The sequence below is a fragment of the Xenopus laevis genome, chromosome 5L (genome assembly GCF_017654675.1).
Source record: "Xenopus laevis strain J_2021 chromosome 5L, Xenopus_laevis_v10.1, whole genome shotgun sequence".
In the NCBI taxonomy this organism is placed as follows: Eukaryota; Metazoa; Chordata; class Amphibia; order Anura; family Pipidae; genus Xenopus; species Xenopus laevis.
The window spans coordinates 130912667-130927739 of NC_054379.1; the positions used below are offsets into that span (position 1 = coordinate 130912667).

The 15073-nt window shown below is 38.2% G+C and overlaps 1 protein-coding gene across 1 annotated transcript; it reads left to right on the plus strand.

The window, feature by feature from the left end:
- The first annotated feature begins 570 nt into the window (after nucleotides 1–570).
- On the plus strand, nucleotides 571–8293 carry XB5965330.L (uncharacterized XB5965330 L homeolog). Its single transcript, NM_001097661.1, is given in 5 exon segments — nucleotides 571–813; nucleotides 1610–1699; nucleotides 4865–5016; nucleotides 7367–7550; nucleotides 7693–8293. Coding segments are annotated over 5 exon segments (618 nt in total). The 5' UTR covers nucleotides 571–639; the 3' UTR covers nucleotides 7711–8293.
- Nucleotides 8294–15073: the final 6780 nt, after the last annotated feature.

The following is a 15073-nucleotide window of genomic DNA, read 5'->3' on the forward strand; positions in this document are numbered from 1 at the left end:
GTCGTGCTTGCAAACAGAGACTATTACAGTAATGTACTGTGGTTTGCTTGGCATTTATTACCATTTAATAAATGCCATTTATCTTAAAAACCACCCACATAAAACCCCTCTGGTGTGTGTTGTCTACTGTGGAGCACCCTCTGTCCCTCACTTGCTGCCGTGTATCTTCAGAAAGCACAGAAAATGAATATTTTGTTAAGACAAACATCTGTCCAAGTTGCATTTAATAGATAAATATACCAACTTAAATATAAATTCAACTTAAGAAAAAACCTACTTAACCTGGGGACTGCCTGTATAATCTTTATGATCTTTTTATTAGTACCAGGGATAGACTACTTACCCACCAGAGTTAACGTGCACTTCTGATGGGATGGTAAACGACAATTATTGATTTTATTAAAGAGGTAGAACATTAACAAAGGTTATTTAGTCATGGGGAAATTAGAGTTTTATCACAGTGAGTATTCAAATTATTAGTTTCCAGTAGCTTTGGACTCATAAAAATCAAGGCTAATCCCATAAAGTTCCAGTCAGTCTGGTCATTCTGCTAATTACAGCTTCTGTGAACAGAGCTCCTCTTCTGGATAGTGAAGACTAATTCATATCTGGGTTGTACTGATTTTACTTGATTGAAAAATGTGTTCTGGCAGCTGTGCAAAGTGCCTTGGTATTACAATTATTTGTCTAGCTTGCCTCTGTGCTCTGGCCAACATTCTGCTCTTCTTCCCTGGAGGAAAAATTGTTTCTGAAAATGGATACATTTCAGATGAAGTCTGGTACTTTGGAGGGCTCTTGGGTTCAGGAGTTGTGGTAAGTCCTGTAGTTGTGCAAGTCTATTTGGGGTGAGATCTGGGAAAGCCTTGCCTTGATTTAGGGTAAATATGCATTTGCTGTCCTATATATTCTTTTAGAGTTAGAGCTAAATGGCTGATGCAGCAGTATTGAAGGATGTTTTCCATAGGCCAGAATGATGATGCAGCAATATATGGAGTCATTTTTTCAATCGTGAAAGTAACGCTTAGAATGTAGAGCAATGCCCTCTAAAATATAATGGATAACTGGCCTATCTAACCTTCTGAAATCTTGAACTTGAGCACTAGTTATTTTGGTGTAGTTTATGGGGAATTCTATTTTATATTTTCTGTTTAATAAATATAACCCTAAGACTTTTATTAGGACGAGCACTACTTTGCAGAATGAGCGAGCATGCCCTTGTACAGCAGATAAAGATTATGTATTTACATGAGCTCTATTGGGGAGGAATGAAAGAAATCTATCTAGTTGTAGAGGCAGCAACCCTGTAACTGCTTTGTCAGAAGATCAGAATATACAAAGCAGCTTTGGAAGCTTATAATTTTAGATCACCGCTTATCATTATTATTATTATTATTATTATGAGTGGATTTCTCATTTGCAGCTGCTTCTCCCCAAGCTACCACAATGTTGTTAGGGACCCCTGGGAAAATACCCTTTTAATTCCAGTCCTGACTCCTGCTGACATATTCTATGGCTCTTTTTCTTGTTAATGTGCTACGTATTCATAGTTACTATAAAAGAAGGCTTTGAGGACCTGTCTACTAACTTTCTTTCATGGTTATTTTTCTAGTCAATCTTTCCAGCTCTAGTCTTTTTGGGTCTGAAAAACAATGACTGCTGTGGGTGCTGTGGAAATGAGAGCTGCGGGAAAAGGTTTGCAGTAAGTATTAACACAGATTCCATGTGCATACAGGGTTTAGACCATCTGAGGTCTAGCGTTGGAAAATAGCACATCCCCGTAGTTCAGATGGTTCTAATAACAGAGCAGTTCAAACAACCATATGTTCCAATCAGGAAGCTAGGGATTATTAAAAAAATAAATTTCCCACAAATTAGTTGTGTTATTGACTAAAATAGTTTAGTGCTGTAAAAATGAAATTAGTTTATTAGTTTTGGCCTTCCTTATCAGGTTATAAGATAAGTTTAGCAGAAGACACGCTCATTGCCGGTCATCATTTAATACAGGGAAATCTAATTTATGATAAATACTGGTGAGTATAAGCAGTGGCGTAAATAGTGTGTGCTGCCCCCCCCCCCCAAACACACACAAAAAACCTATTCTGAGCATTTAATGCACAGAGATCCACCCGCCCGCTCACCGTCCCCTGCTGGAATATTCTGTTCTTCGTGTCCTCCCTCCTCACTCACAAGTAGAAAAGTGGCTGGGGAGCGGGGAACTTTTTACTGCCATAGAGGAAGCAGACTCCCCAGTCCAACATTTCCAAAAAGAAGCACCTATTTTAAAGCCACTGAAAGCAACATCCTAGGGTTTGGTGACAACATGTTTCTCACAAGCCCATGGTTGGGGATCACTGCTCTATAGCCTCTGAGTATAAGAAGAACAGCATTGCTAGTTAACTAATATAACTAGAGAAGAAATCATTATGAGGAGCAAATGAAAATTAGTCATGGTGTGTACATGCATTTCTCAACCCAGAAAACTCATTCATTCACATTTCAAACTGTACACTGGAATCAGTTCATTAGACCTAGGAACGGGATACCTTACTCATGTTCCCTTTAACTAAAAACAGGGCTGCTCCTGCCATGAGGCAAGGTAAGAAACTTGTCTCGGACACCAGGAGCCCACCCAAAAACTTTAGACCAGGGGCCCACTCTCAGTATTATTATTCTTCCTCTCCTCACTCAACCTCTATTCTCCTAGTCTCTTTTCTTTACATACTATAATCTATTATTCCATCTATTTAGCCTCTTTGTTCTCATAAAAATAGGGAATGATCATGATATAAGCCAAATGTTTAACAGCGTGAGGGCCCACTGACACCTGGGCCCACCGGGAGTTTTTCTGGTATCCCGGTGGGCCAGTCCAACACTGGGCACACCTAAGGGGCAGATTTATCAAGGGTCGAAGTGAATTCGGGGGAATTTTCCAAGTAAAAAATGACAGTTTCGATTCGAAGTAAAAATACTTTGATTATTCGACCATTCGATAATTGAAGTACTGTCTCTTTAAAAAACTTTGACTTCAATACTTCGCCAAATTAAACCTGCCGAAGTGCTATGTTAGCCTATGGGGACCTTCTAGAGCATTTTTCTAAGTTTTTTTTTTGAAGTCGAAGAAAAATCGTTCGATCGATGGATGAAATCCTTCAATCGTTTGATTCGAAAGATTTCATGGTGCAATCGAATGATTTTACTTCGACCGCAAATGGCCAAATTTGATGTAAAAAAACTTGTTAGTATTCCAATTTGATGGCCAATTTTTATACATTGAAATTCGACCTTTAATAAATCTGGCCCTACTGTCATTTTTTGCTGCTGTGTTATACAGATATTAGGGGTCATTTTTCATTCCCTGGAGCTCTGGGAAACTCTGCTGTGTGTGCGTTGGATCAAAAATCCAACACTTGGTGGGACATTCACTTAGATTCGTTATTGCGTCACCGTCCGCTTCACCGCACTTCGTCAGGGCCTATTTTCGCCAGCGCTACGCAAATTCACTAAAATCCGAAGTTGTGCTCAGGGGAAGCGTAAGGTTGCGAAGTTGCACTAGCGTTAATTCGCCAAGCAAAGCAAAGTTATGCTAGCGATGATTAATTTGCATACGGAGCCAAATTGAAGTTACAATGGAGGTATATGTAGCATCACTACACAAGCCTGGGAAACCTTCAAAACAGCAAATAAAATTTTTATTTTGCCCTACACATGTGCCCACTGTATAGTTAAGGTGCCATGAGTTAGGAAATGTAGGGGGGATATCTTCGATCTTTTTCAGCCTATCACCTATAAAAAATGAAAAAACGCCAGCGTTTTTTGGGACTTAGAAAAATGTTTAACTTTTTTTGAAGCAATCCCTATCTACTCTATTGCACTTCGCCTGGTCTGAGGTGGCGAAGGAAGTCTGGCGTAAAAGGTAGCGTTCACAATAATTTGCGCATTAGTGAATTTGCGTAGTTACATCCGTTGCGCAAATTTGCCAGGTGTAAGGGTGCGAAGTAACACTAGCGAATTTACGCCAGCGTCCATTAGTGAATCGGCGAATTAAAGAAAATGCGCTACGCTGGCGCATTCACTCTAGCGTTAGGCGCTTCGTCGTTTAGTGAATTTGCCCCTTGGTGCAGAAAGCAGTGTAAAGAGGTACAGCTGAGCCCTGGCCTTAAGGTCTGTGCTTACCATCTGCCTTTGGGCACCTACATGACAATCTCCGCCAACCCTCTTGGAAAGAGTGCAGCCTAAAATAGAACGCACTTAATTCAAGGGGCCAGCCACAGGTCTCTGATCTTCAGAAAGGAGTACAGAAGCCCTTGACCATTCTGCACAAACACAACACAGTGTGCAAAAAATGGGCACTTGCTGCCTTTTTTTTCTGCACTGCGCACAATGTGTTTTTAAACGTAAATAACCTTTGTTATCTTTGCAAAATCAACATGGCAGCTCCTGCTCATAATAGTAATGTTAACATGCATGGTACTCTTGGAATTTAGTAGTGAGATGTGAATGTGGTGCCATAAAACGTGGAACTTACATGTCCTTCCACAAGTGCAGCATGATTTGTGACCTTGATCACACAGTAGTGGGGTAGGCAAAGGGGGAAATATAAATAATGTAAACAGTTTTTTCTTTACACATGTTATGGTTTGCACCAGTGTTTGTAAAACTCCCAAAAAGGGACGCCACCTTTACGCAGTTCTTTAAAAATGACTTGCAAATTTCTTGTCTTATTTATGTAAATTCTTTTGAATTTCTCCATCATTTTGGTACCCCATATTATACTATTTAGAAGATTTAATCATTCTTTCCAAATAGGCAAGAAAGAAAACCTTTGCAGTCTGTGCAATGATGCAAGCTTTTTGATTTCTTTTAGATGTTTTCGTCTATCATATTTGCTGCCATTGGCTTTGTGGGAGCCGGATACTGCTTTGTTGTTTCAGCAGTGGCTATAAATAAAGGACCAAAGTGTTTAATCGGAGTTGGCCCAAATGGCAAAGAGGTCTGGGGATACATTTTCAATGATGGGTAGGTGATCCTTGTATTCTTAAATAGGTATAAAAAGTTCCAGGATAGTTCTATGACCTTATAAACTGCAGACTGCAAGGTAAGTAACATCTCATGGAACTCTGAGGTGACATTTAATATCCATTCAATATACAGCAACTGAAGTTATTCCTAATAATGCTTTGAGAATATAAGCATAATGAATGTATACACATGTAGGTAAAAGAACATGACAGTGTGTGCCGTTGCCCACATACTGCATTTTATTGTTAAGAAAGAAAGAAAAATAGAATGGAAAGTTGATCTTAATGCGCCTTACAATAAAATTGAATCCTGACACCAGTATTAAAAGCTATAACTGTTAAAATTTTATTGAGCCCTAACTGCCCTAAATGAGCATGGCTTACCAGGTACTGGAATGTATGTATCTGTATGCTATAATCAACCACTAATAATGTCATAACTGGCCTTTTACAAGGTTGTTTTGCATGGGTGTATATACATAATATGACCAAAAGTATGTGGACATCCCATATAATTATTGGAAATGGATATTTAGGCCACACCTATCATTGCCAACACAGGTGCCACTATAACTTGATTTTTCTGTGCATTCTGTTTTGTGGTAACAGCCTGAGCCCTTTCCTACACAAAGTAAGGTCCATACAGAATTGGTTAGTAGAGATTAGAGAGGAGGATGGCAGAGGCCTGAAAGCTATCGGCCTGTTCGTTTGACATCAGTTGTAGGAAAGCTTTTAGAAGGGGTAATATGGGATAAGATACATTGCAAGTCACAATAATATGAGTTTGTGCCAGCATGGTTTTATGCATAATAGATCTTGCCAGAATAATTTAATTGCAATCTATGAGGATGTGAACTGAAACCTAGTGGCAATGGATGTGATCTACTTAGACATTTCTAAAGCACAGAAGGAATTTTGGCCTGTAACATAGTATTTTGTACTAAAATAAAGAACTCGATGAAGGATAGATTACAAAAAGTGATAGTAAATGGATCAATTTCTATCTGGACCACTGTTATTGTGGAGTACTGCAGGGGACTGTGCTTGGTCCTATGATTTTTAATTAGTTTATTAATATCCTGGAGGTGGGCATTGAAAGAAACATTTCTATTTTTGCTGATGATACTATAAGTTCTATGCAGGATGCTGCCACTTTGCAGAGATATTTGGCTAAACTAGAAAACTGGGCAGCAAATTGTCAAATAAGGGTTGATACTGATAAGAGCAAAGTTAGGCACCTTGGTAAAAATAACATGATCACAAAGCCAGTGGCAGAAGCTAAGGATAGGGCTCTATTGCAACTGGCATCAACGATGCACAACTTTGGTAGCGGGATGTCTTTGGGCCTCTCCTGTCCTGCCCCTTATGAATATTGAGCTGACTAACAGTCAGCTCAATATTTTTCAAGTCAGCCTTAGGTCTCTGTGTTCCACAACACAGAGACCTATGGCAATTCTGAAAGGCAGGGAAGCAGTGTGCAAAATGAATTGCACCCTGAAAATTGCACTTTGCACATAAATGACCCCAAGTTCACACCTGCAGTGCACAACTTTGCTGCAATATTTTCATATGAAGATGATAGAATTCTATGTACACCTGTGCTCTCATTAGGCCCAAATGGAAAACCTTCCCTGGTGTGCAGTTACCTGTAGCAACTAATCAGATGTTTGCTTTATAACTTTTCCTAGGCTGCTCAGAGCTAATTGCTGATTGGTTGCTATGGTGCAAATAATGCCAATATACTCTAAGTGCAAGGTACATTTATGGATTAATGACAAATGGTTGATTAATGTATGTACTTTAGACCAAACCATTATGGCTCCTGCCTGTGCAGCTATGCACTTGTCCTTTTCATGCTCAAAGTTATCTGATCTGTTTTAAACAAATATAAAGTATGGGTGCTACAAGAACAAATAGACAGTTTGCTGTTAATTGCTTTAAAACAGATAATTATGTACAGGTATGGGACCTGTTATCCAGAATGCTCAGGACCTGGGGTTTTCCGGATAACGGATCTTTCTGTATTTTGAATCTTCATACCATAGTCCACTAGAAAATCATATAAACTTTTATTAAAGCCAATAGGCTGGTTTTACTTCCAATAAGGATTAATTATATCTTAGTTGTGATCAATACAAGGTACTGTTTTATTATTACAGAGAAAAAGGAAATCATGTTTAAAAATTTGGGTTATTTGATTATACTGGAGTCTATGGGAGTCTGCCTTTCCGTAAATTCGGATCTTGCTAAAAAATAGCTTTCCGGATATTGGAACCTATACATGTATTTTGTTTTCATTTAAAGAGAATATTTAGGCAACCCAAACCTATTTTTTTTTTCTTTTATAGAGAATATTTAGGCAACCCAAACCTATGGAAGCTGTGTCCAAACGATGTTGTTCCGTGGAATCTGACTTTGTTCAGCTTGCTGCTAATAATGAGTGGGGTTCAAGCTGTTCTCTGCGCCATTCAAGCCATTAATGGCCTCATAGGGACAATCTGTGGGGACTGCAAGTGCTGTGGATGTTGTGGGGTAAGTTGTTATATTAAATTGAGCTTTCTCTGTTCTTGAAAATGCTTTCCTTTTAACCTTTAGCATACATGAAAAAATGCATACAGGTATAGGCTTTGCTATCCAGAAACCAAAGCTGATTATTATTACTTATTCTACATAGGGTGAAGGGACCGTTTAGTTCCAGCGTGACATCTATGAAACTCTACGGCCGCTCCTTCTACAAATACATTTACAGAAAATTAGAACCTGGAACCTGGACAATCTGAGAAATAATTTATCGATGTTATCTTGGACCCTTCCACCACTAGACAAGAGCAGCCGCCAGTTTATTTAGATGCATACATTCATCATGTTTGGGAAGATCCAGTTCATTGGCAACTTCATGAACATATACTATATCCTTGCCAAGGCTTTAAAGAATTTCTACAATATCTACAATCTTCCTTTCCACCGAACAAGACCGATGTGGTAATACTGTAGTTCACACTTAAGACCTGCAACATTAAGGGAAGCTGGAGGTTCTGCTGGCAATGATATGTTTTTATATATGTCCAAACTCTTTTTACGCTCATTCCACGGTCTCTAAGCACCAAATCTAAGTGCTTGTGTTTTGTGTGTGTGAGTATGTGTATAACCAGCTTTGAAGTAGCTAGAACCCCAAGGTAGTTCAAGTTTTAAAACATTCGCAGGGCTAAACCAGACTATTAAATTATCTGAATTTTTATGAATTGTATGTTTCAAATAAACACAATGCTGCCGCACAAAATCGTTATTGTTATATATAAAATCCATTTAAAATAAAATGGATAAAGTAATATAAATATTCTAAATATATTTAATTGAAAGGTATAAGCCTTTTTTTTCTTTTTAACTGGTGCCACATTTGTGGCTTTTGAAAATCCACTGTTTTAAGTTGAATTATTCTGGAAAAAGAGATGGTTGAATTTCCACCGGACACATTTAGATGTTAAGACATGTTGTTCAAAATTCTTTAGAATTCCTAAAACAAAGCGTAATCTTTTTTTAACATTTATAATTTATTTTGTATTTCTGAAGAAGATAGAAGAGAAGACTCCAGTATAATGTACTGCAATCTGTTGGACTGCAGGAAAATATCTCAGCACTCAGTCTGCTTGTATTGGACTATTGCAATTCGAATAATGAACACAAATGTCTCATTGGTTGCTAAAATGTTATTACTAGTGATGGGTGAATTTGTCCCATTTCGATTCGGCAAAAAAATTCATGAAACGCATTGAAGTCAATGGGCGTCAAAATCATTTTTGACGCACATCTGTTACGACACCCGTGACAACTGATATATGCACACCTATTTTGGGCAAATGTATTAAAGTCAATGGGTGTCCGAATAATTTTGCCGCGCAACAATGTTTAAGCACGCGACTATTCTGATGCAACGACGCATATTTTTGATGCAGTGGATTTTTCACCGGTAAATTTTCGCATCAGTTTTGCAAATTTATTCACCGGCGGTGAAACGTGGAAATTCAACGCAAATTCACGCCTGACAATTTTTTCAATGATTCATTTTGTATGTGTGCATCTTGTGCTGAAATAAAATATCTAACAGGAGGGAATATATAACCTTAATATTTATTGAGAAACAATGGTACATGCTGCTGAACTGTGAAGTGGAAAGCTGGCCACACACCTTAAGATGGCCTTACAATTCTAAATTAGTCTAAATTAAATTAATTGATAGATCTCTGGGTTTCACTACAGGCAACTGATACAATAGTTGCTAATACTCCAGAGATGCTGCTGAGAAATGTATCAACTAATGTAGCAAATTGTAACAGTTCAGAGTCTGCGCCTGAATTACTGAGCTGCCAGACTCAAACACCAGAGACAGGAGCATTCAACAGTGAAAAATAAAAGATGGAAAGTAATTGAAAAAAGTGAAAAATGCGGAAACAACTCAACTGAAAAAGTTGTTTGGAAGGTGAACAACCCCTTTAAAAGATGGTGATCCAAATTACAGAAAGATTCCTTATCCAGAAAACCCCAGGTCTCCAGCAATCCAGCTGCAATCTATACCCATACTAACAACGGTATGGAAGTGAAGGAAGATTGTGGTTCGTGTGTCATACACAAGTCTGAAACTGCCAGAAAATACTTTGAAAAGAAATTAGGGAAGATAAATAATAATACATGTCTTTTTATTTTTACAAGAATCATAAACTCTGCCCCTGTTAGAGGACCTGAATGCAGAACAGAATGCTAGTTTTCACTTAAAGGAACAGTAACATCAAAAAATAAAATAATGTAGTGCAGTGTTGCCCTGCTGTGTTTGCTTCAGAAACACTACTATAGTTTTCTGAATCACTACTGCAGTGTTTCTGAAGCAAGCACACTAGCTATACCAGTACATAATATTTTCATTAATTTAACACTCTTTCATATTCTGTTCCTTTAAAGGAATTAAGTCTTAAGTAATAAAAACAATGCACTGCTGCCCTGCACTAGTAAAAACTCTTGTTTGTTTACATAAATAAGCTGTTGTTTAGCAATGGGGGCAGCCATTCAAAGGAGAAAAGGCTCAAGTTACACAACAGATAGTAGATAAGCTCTGTAGAACATAATGGTGTTATCTATTATCCATTATTTAACCTGTGCCATATAGCCTTTTTTCAATTTCCGCAATTGCTACACAGCAGCTTGTGTATATGAACTATAGCAGTGTTTCTGAAGCAAACACATCAGTTTTACCAGTGCAGACAATAGTACATTATATTGTCATTCCATTAAAACACTTTCATTTGTTGGTGTTACTGTTTCTTTAACCACAAGGGGTTTCTGATGGTATTATGCAAACTAGGCTGGCTGCAAAAGAAAAACTTTCAGGACACCAGATCATTCAATGATTGGTCAGAATAATGTATGTGTAGAGTCTGATCACATCCATAGATCTATAGGTGCAAGCCTTTGCAATCTGATAGGCCACTCATCCTATAAACATGGCATGTCAGTTTATCATTCAGTCTATTTTAGTTTTGAGTGGTCATTTGTAGAAAGATCATTTGACTGGTGTGAAATCATTTGGCAGGTAGTCATATATATATATATATACACAGAGCAATAATCCTACAGTGTGGTCTAAAAAATACTCAACTGTATATAGGGCTGCCATCAGAAATCATGGGGACCCATACCACTAAGTAAATGGGAACCCTCCCCCAGGGAGACCCAATTATCAACTAATTGGTTACCTGGGACCTGGTGCAGAGAGCCCTGCCAACAAATACAATGGGACCCCCCCAAAAAAAAAAATACGTGCATACTCGTGGCCATGGCTCTCTTCAACCCCAGTCATTCCTCATTTTGCCGAAGCCCCACTCACAATCCAACTAAGGCCTGCTCAATCCCTTACAAGCCCCACCTCTTCACACCCACAAAGCAGACTTCAAGTCCTATGGGACCCCTCTGCCACCATCCCCCTTGAGTGCAGCACCCCATGTATCCCCCTATTGGCAGCCCTGACTGAATACATATACAATACATATACAACTGCCCTCATATATAGATCTTGATCATTGCTTTCCCATTAATGCCATAGCGAGCCCCATGATTCTAACCGCTACCCTGTTATCCCTTTTAATATACAAAAGTTTAAAAACACTACATTCAAGCTTGGGGCTCATTTATCAACACTGGGCAAATTTGCCCATGGGCAGTTACCTATAGCAACCAATCGGTGGTTAGCTTTTTAAAGCCAGCTGCAAGTAGAAGAATGAATGCAGCAATTTGATTGGTTCCCATGGATTACTGCCCATGGGCAAATTTGCCCAGTGTTGATAAATGACCCTCATGTGGGGCTCATTTATCAACACTGGGCAAATTTGCCCTTGGGCAGTTAGCTATAGCAACCAATCAGTGATGAGCTTTTTAAAGCCAGCTGCAAGTAGAACAATGAATGCAGCAATTTGATTGGTTGCCATGGGTTACTGCCCATAGGCAAAATTGCCCAGTGTTGATAAATGACCCCCATGTTACATGTGAGAGGTTTCTTCTGTTCTGCCTATAAGAGGAACTGTGCCTTGCGCATTACAAGTGAAAAGATCACACTAGTATCATGAACACTGATACAAAAAAAACGTAAAGAGGAAGTACAGTGTATGTACATAATGAACCATGAGCCACATGACTGGTTTTTACCTCTCAGCAGAAAATAAATCAGTAATACTGTTGATTCTTATAAAAATTAACTGAACATAACTGAACAATACAATCACCTATGAAGCCACACGAACTGAAATTTTTGGGGAGCTCCATAATTCATAGTGAATCTAGATCAGTGTGAATGTAATTGTATATCTATTTTACAGGTATGGGACCTGTCATCCAGAATGCTCGGGACCTGGGGTTTTCCGGATAACGGATCTTTCCGTAATTTGGGTCTTCATGCCTTATTTCTACTAGAAATTAATTTAAACATTAAATAAACCCAATAGGCTGGTTTTGCTTCCAATAAGGATTAATTATATCTTAGTTGGGATCAAGTACAAGCTACGGTTTTATTATTACAGAGAAAAAGGAAATCGATTTTAAAAATTTGGATTATTTGGGTAAAATGGAGTCTATGGGAGACAGGCATTCCGTAATTCAGAGCTTTCTGGATATTGGGTTTCCGGATAAGGGATCCTATACCTGTACTATGTTACAGGGCAACCCTTTTGAAAGCAGATAAGGTAAATTCGGGCTCCCACATTTTTCTTTCATTATTTTGAAATTTTTATATCGGTTACTGTATCTGTTGCAGATAATGAAAGAAAAGTGTGGGAGTACAAACTAATGGAAACTTTCGATTCTTTGGAGAAGGGACTAAACCTGGTCCTTGTATTTATAACTAATTATGTGGACTAAGAAAGCACTGCACCAGATCAGAAATGTCTGGATATGGACTAAGAGATCATATGGAATTCCTTTTATTCCACACTCCATTAATTCAGCCCTAATTTATACTCAGCCTCTTTGACCCACATTATCTTGTACCTTATCTGCTTGTCTCTTGCAGATCCCCTCATAACTTACGTTGGTTGTTTGACCTATGAGCTGAATGTTGTATATATACCACAGCTTCATTGTAATCAGCTTGAAAAAGGAACTAAAATGTTCTAAAAGCTTGCTATGATTATATTATATATATTTTATACCACTTTGTTATTTTTTATTTCAAAAGGGTTGCCCTGTAACATTTTTACTAGCTAACACAGTACAACAACTTTACCTACTGTCTATGAGTGATACTGTGCACACTGTGCCACCTATTGGTAACTCTAGGTATTTTAATGGTTATCATAGAAACCCAACATGTATGTGACATTGTAATTATCCTAAATGAAGACTGCATGGATTCTAGGGGCTGAGCTGCAATATATATATAGCACAAAAAAACTTCTGCATATGAATGACGGCTTGAGTTTGTAAGCCGAAACGTTGAAATAAATCTACCAGCTTTTTTTCACTTATCAAGACCTATGTGTGCACAAGTTTTTTTGTGCTTTATAGATATGAATTTTTGTTCCAGCACCTAGGCATCACCATGGCTATCTGAGTGCACCTATCTAGCATACATTTATATATATTTATAAAGTATATTATATACGAGATATATATATATATATATATATATATATATATATATATATATATATATATAGCTATATGTATATAAGATATTATATTATATCCTAGTTGCACGTTTTAACACTTAAAGAGATATCAACAAATATAGATATTTATATCTGAGCTGGAGGCAAGTGAAACACATTGGGCAAGAAGGGCAAAAGATGGGCAGGATGGAGGCCATTGGTCAAAATTGTGCCCGTAACACTTTGTCACTGTTGGCCAATCTAAAGTCCAGCAGATGTTGTTTAAATAAAACTCTCAGCATCTGTTCTCAGTTAATGGTTAAATGGCCTTTGGGACCCCGTATTAAATATTGAGCTCCCACAAAGCATGTTTCTGCTCCAGGCCTGCCACTTTTAGGGCAGAGGTGCTATTTATCAAAGGTGAAAAAACAATGCACCACAAAATGTTTGCCAAGAAGTAGTCCAAAAAGCTTATATACACAAATAAATTTGTGGAATATTAAAATGGCCACTCTTGTGATACATTGTCTTGAGATTGTAAGCTTTATTCACATCAGGGTAGAATTAGGGGAAATAAGGATGATGTGTAATATTCACTCTGACAACCAATGTCAATCAGCAGAAGCAGTGGTTACAAAAATATTGTCCTCTATTAAAAGGGGTATAGATTCTCATAAGAGGTTATTCTCCTCCTTTACAAAGCACTAACAAGGCTCTACCTAGTGTATACAGTGCATTTTGGTCTCTAGAGCTCAAAACGATCTATTGAAATAGAGTAAAACCAGAGAAGTGCAACTAAGCTAATATTGGTTATGGAAGAGTTCTCTTATGAAGAAAGGCTGGCCAAGTGCCAAGTTAGGACTGATTACATTGGAGAAGATGTGGTTAAACAAGAATATGATAACTTTCCAGTAGAGTCTTCCAGTAGACAAAAGGGCATTAATTCAGAAGAAAGGAAGTTCCATTTTAAGGTGCAAAAAAGTATTTTTTTTTTAGTAAATGCTGTGAAGTTGTAAAATGTCTGGGTCCTTTGGAAATTAATAGCAGTTGACATGGAAAGGACAATGCCAAGTGTGTCTGTTGAACTAGGTGTGAGTGGCTAGTGTAGAGCCCAAATTAAATTACCGGTATTGAACTGTTATGCTTAAGAACTGGTTTGCAGAGACGGCAGTGGAAGAACTTGACTGGCCTACTAAACATTCTTATTGGGATTAAGATCAGGGCGTTGACCTGGCAAATATAGGACATTCACCTGTTTGTTCTAGAGCTGCTCCAGTGTTACTGTGGCCTTGTGTTTGGGATCAATGTCCTGCTGAAAGGTGAACTTTCACCCAAGCTTTAGTGTTTTTTTTTAACAGACTGAAACAAGTTCTCTTGCACTATTTCCCTGTAAATTCATCCTTCTATTTCAACAACATATCCATAGAATTTGAAAAACTGATAATATAAAATTATCCCCCATTCTTAAAAGAAAATAATAGTTATCAGTGGGTCACCTTGTCTTGTATCACCGCTGCAACAGTGTGCAAAGTACTTCCCCACTGGGATTTCTCTATTCAAATTCTCAATAGCAGATACATGCTCTCTGTATGTCCCGCATATTGGATCTGGCACTTAGCACGCTGTAATAGATACACCACATATCTACTGTTACAATTAAATTGCACTTTAATATCATATTTTTCACCAGTAATGTGGGACAAAATATTTATTGTTATTGATAGAGTCGCAGTGTCTCGTATGGTATCCCAGAACTAATGCCAAGGCTCTGGTCACGGCTCATGATTCTGCCTATAACAGGAGGAGCCTTCAGCTACTTGGATGCTGCCAGGTCTTAATGTGAGAGAACCAGGGCAAGAGTTCTGAGCAGACAGGAGGGATGGGGAACAAGAAGTGTGGTTGAGGGACAGGCCGAGGTCAATACCAGTC